The sequence below is a fragment of the Anomaloglossus baeobatrachus genome, chromosome 9 (assembly GCF_048569485.1).
Source record: "Anomaloglossus baeobatrachus isolate aAnoBae1 chromosome 9, aAnoBae1.hap1, whole genome shotgun sequence".
Lineage (NCBI taxonomy): Eukaryota > Metazoa > Chordata > Amphibia > Anura > Aromobatidae > Anomaloglossus > Anomaloglossus baeobatrachus.
Window position 1 is genome coordinate 187,494,171 of NC_134361.1, and position 5,000 is coordinate 187,499,170.

Genomic DNA, 5,000 nt, shown 5'->3' on the forward strand with positions numbered 1-5,000 from the left:
GTGTTTATAAGGAAATCTCCACAGGATAATAAGCCAGCACTCTTTCACCCACTATCCGACATGCACAGACACCCATAACACGTGTGAGGGTCCCTGGCAGGGAGAGGGTTAACTATAGAGTACTACAGAGTAGACCTATATGTGCATGCGTAGGGGGCTTGTATGTGGATGTGTAGATATGTAGTATTAGTTTTAACATTTGCAATATTGTATTGGTTTAAATCGGAGAAGTGACATAATATATTGTAGAGAACAGCATGACAATATACAGAAGTTAAAAACTATCAATAATAATAAATAATACATTATCTATAGCTAGCTATCTATCATCATTATCATCATATATCTATCTCATATATATATAATATACAGTAATATATTTGTGTGTTTGTATACATTGTACGTCTTTATACATATACATACATAATATATATATCTATATATAGTATATTTGTCTATTTATCTATCCATCTTTCCATCCATCTATCATCCATCATTCTATCCATCTCTCTATCTATCCATCTAATATATATCTATAGATAGATAAATAGATATAATGTATATACAGTATGTGTATAATATACACAAAGTATGTATACTAATGTATCTTTGTGCATATATATATATATATACATACATACATACACATACACACGCACGCACACACACACACATTAGTGTGTGTGTGTGTGTGTGTGTGTGTGTGTTTATATATATATATATATATATATATATATATATATTTATATTTCTCTATTATCTGTCTATCATCCATCCATCCATCCATCAATTTATCCATCCATCCATCCCTCTATCAGTTATCTATGTATCCATCCATCCATGTTTTCTAATTGAGAGTGGAGGATTGCTATATTTCATGTCCACTTGTGCCTGTGCTGATGCAGTGTGTCAGTAGCTCGTTAGCAGCTATGTTGTATCATTGGATCTATTTCATGTATAACTAAATATTTCATACACCAAGTGGATGGGGAGGATATATATGTATATACAGTATACACCCTGTGCTATGTCTCTGATGGATTTGGAGACTGAACCGCCGAATTTGTTAGACTAAATGTTTGGCTTTCTAATCAACAACCTTTTTTTTTTTTTTTTTTTTTTTAATTGATCTATCTTAACCCTCTTGCTCCTGGAAAGCTGCATACTATTAAATACATTTTGCAAGGAGTCTCTGGTAATGTAGGAGTTAATCTCTCCTCTCATCCCCCCTCCTTCTCGTCCTTTTTTTTTTTTTCTACCCCTTGCATTTTTAAATTCCATCCACATTTCCAAAATGCTTTTGTATTAGAAGAGAGACCTCATGTATTCTCATTGATAGTGAATGTGAAAGGCATTGATACTTTATGAGACATGACAAGGGGGTACTTTAAATAAATAAATAATTAAATAAATAAACAAACAAACAATATTATTCATTGAATTGTACATATATATATAAAATTATTTTTTTTCTTTTCTTTTTATTTTTTTATATATATCTATATATTATTATATATGTGTGTATGTATATATATATATATGTGTGTGTGTGTGTATGTATGTGTATATATATATATATATATATATATATTTATATATAATATATACTGTATATATACATATATATTATATACTGTATATAATATATATATATATATATATATATATATATATATATATAAAATTTCAGAAATTGCATATTCAATTTGCTGCAGAATACTGTTGTGTAATAACAGTAATAATAATAATCATAATAATTATTATTAATATTACTATTATTATTATTAATAGTAATAATGTTACCATTTATATTATTTAATAAATGCCACATCATATGTAGAAAATATATATTTTTGCAAATAGTGCATCCTGATTAAATGTCCTATAGTGCTTGTTAGTAGAAACAATGGTTGATTTGCAAAAAGGAAGGTGCAGTGCCCATGTCCCCTGTAACATTATGACACAGGGTAGCACATTATAAGGCAGAGCTATACAGACCCTCTGCTGCATGCACACTGCTGGGCCCCCCACCCCATACACACAGTGCTATCTATAATAAGCAGCCAGTGGCAGGCAGCAGCCAATAGGGAGGAGGCTTGTGATGACATCACAGGCCCTGTAGAAAAGGTGCAGAGCTCAGTGCACACAGGACTGCAGAGCAGAAATAAAGAAGAGAGCTTCTCACTTTAAGGGATTACACCAAGTCCATGCAGAAGACCCTCCTCCCCCATTACTCATACTCAGCCCTGCCTGCAGGAAGATCCACAGGACCCACACACCACTCTCAAGTTGATTTTGGGGAATTTAGTTGTGATCAATAAATAAGAAATTTATTTCTTCCTTGCACAAACTTCTGCTCCTTTTTGGAGGTCGAGGACTGAGTTAAAGATGTTGCAAATGACGACTGGATCCTGTCCCTTCTGCATTGTGTAAGGCCTAGATGTCTAATTGCATCTTTTTCATCTGATCTTCATAGTATTTAAAGCTACAGGACAGTTGTGCTTGCGACCACACAGAGAAGTCCTGCAACTCCAGAGGCCACCTGAGGATCTCCACCACCACCATCACCAGCACCACCACCACCACCAGCAGCAGCAATGTCATCAAGGTTAGCCTTCTAGTTATCAGGATCATCACATGACATTTTTGAGGAAGGACACCTTCTTAGGACATTGACTTTTAACACCTGTGGGTTTTTGGTTTCATCGGCAAGGAACCATCCCAGGAACCAGTCTGCTCCACAGGGGAGACAGTCAATGCATGGCTTAGGACTCCTGTTTATGGAAGTAGGTTGCAGCTACAACAGCATCTGTAAAGATTCCCACCACACGTGTTCTTTCCACGCTCCAGAGATGCTTTTCCACAGTCTGTCAGGGGGGGAGATGCATGGGGTCATCGACGAGATGGACAGAAGATCTAAAACAGAAGCCTCAGCCATCAGCTCTGCCATAGACAGAGGGGAGACTGAGACGGTAGGCAGCGGACGGGAATCAAGGCTGGGGTGGGGAGAAGCCAAGGTTGAAGGCTGCAAATTTATCAAATCCTTGGTAAACAAACAATAATAAATGTTGTTATTACTAATATTCATACTACTAATGATAGTAATGCTATACGATGCTGCAATAGTCACTATAAGGAAAGCATGGCAGCAATATCTGTGTCATTATTGTGTATATGCAATGTGTATGTGTATAGAACCAAAAAGATCCATCATGGATGAAACTTCAGGAGAAAAACATGAAACAGAACAAAATAACTTTATACTACAGTTTGATATTTTATATATATATATATATATATATATATATATATATATATATATATATATATATAATATCTCAGATTTATAGATTCGACTTTATGCACTCATTCTATATACATATATATTTAGATATCTATATAGTAAATTATAGCATGAAATAGTCTAAATAAATATATATATATAATATAATATTAGATATGAGAAATGTCAGTCAATCTATATATGTGTGTGTGTCTGTATATACACACACACAGATTGACTGACATTCAAAATAAATGATTGCATAAAGTCTAATCTAATATAGCATACATATATATATATATATATATATATGTAGAGAGAGATATATATATATATGCCGTTTTATATATATATATATATATATATATATATATATACACCCCCACATGTATGAATATATACATGACAGCATAAAGAAGTATAATCTAATCTATAAAACCAGTTTATTTTTTTCTAACTGATTTTCTCTCTCCCTCTCTCACTCTCTCTCTCTCTCTCTCTCTCTCTCTATATATATATATATATATATATATATATATATATATATATATATATATATAATAATGATATCATTTATTTTATTCCAATATAAATAATATATTAGATTAAAGTCTAATCTAACCTATGAAACGGATTTATTTTTATTTTTAAGATTTTCTTTAACTCTGTACTGCATACAATACTGCAAAAGAGTGCAAAATATACACCCAGACGAAATTAAATTAGAAAAATAAAAAAATTATATATATATATATATATATATATATATATATATATAATATGTATGTATGTATGTAATGCTAAACTATTGTATGGGATTGCAAAAGTAATTCTAAAAAGAGTATGAATAGTTATCCATAGATCTATTATTCATAAAGTAATTCAGGAGAAATATGTCTCTTATCTCCTTTTCATCTACAGATACTAATTTAAGAAGTTATTTAAAACATATGAAAGCTAAATAGAAAAATAAATATAAAAAAAAATGTTATAAAAAAATGTATAAAAAAATAACTTCTCCAATGTCTTTTTGTTTTCTTTATTTTGGCAATCAATGCCTGATATTTAGAGAGTTTGTATTCCCAGCGCTGAGACTTTCCAAGGAGATAGCTTCCAAAATTAGTGAGTTCAGGACAGTGATCTGGGGATCTTTGTGTCCTGCGATCAGCCAAAGTGTCCAGACTAAAGTGAGTGACTACACTGTGCATTCTACAGATACACAGGAAATATGGATTAAGAAAACGAAATTAATTGCTAAGCAAATTTTACATATTATTTGGGCTAATTGCTTTTTTTTTTTTTTTAAGTCTGATTATTTACAATATTTCTGTTTAATGACTAGCCTAAGAAATAAAATGTCATTTTATACACTAAAAAAATAAAAATAGATATAATATTATTATTTTTTATTAACAAAAATAATACAGATTCAGTTTATTTTAATAAAGGGCAAAACTAGGACACAAGTTGCATTTGTAAATCTCAGTAATCAGCTCCTCCATAGACAGAGCCTGGGATGGCCGGGAATCAAGCCCGGGTTTGGGAGGGGCCCAGGGCTGCAGGCTACAATTATATCAAATCAGTGATAAACAAACAATAGTGATCACTGTAGTTACTACTAGTAATAGTAATAATATAGTACATCTCAGAGTAATTATAACATACATATAAACATATATATATATACTAGAAACATCAACATTACACACTACACCCA

General features: G+C 31.7%; 1 protein-coding gene across 5 annotated transcripts in view; it reads left to right on the forward strand.

Moving 5' to 3' along the window:
* The window catches only part of LHX2 (LIM homeobox 2), a 52,999-nt gene that overhangs the window by 7,516 nt on the left and 40,483 nt on the right, over window positions 1-5,000 (forward strand). Inside the window, exon 2 of one of the 5 annotated variants that reach the window (XM_075324122.1) lies at window positions 2,477-3,047. The exons of 1 other annotated variant lie outside the window; for it this stretch is intronic. In XM_075324122.1, the coding sequence (XP_075180237.1) occupies window positions 2,757-3,047 (291 nt within the window). In that variant the 5' untranslated portion in view covers window positions 2,477-2,756. Of the gene's footprint in view, window positions 1-2,159; window positions 3,048-5,000 lie in introns of those variants that run through there. 3 more of the 5 variants (XM_075324125.1, XM_075324121.1, XM_075324123.1) reach the window with 3 other exon arrangements.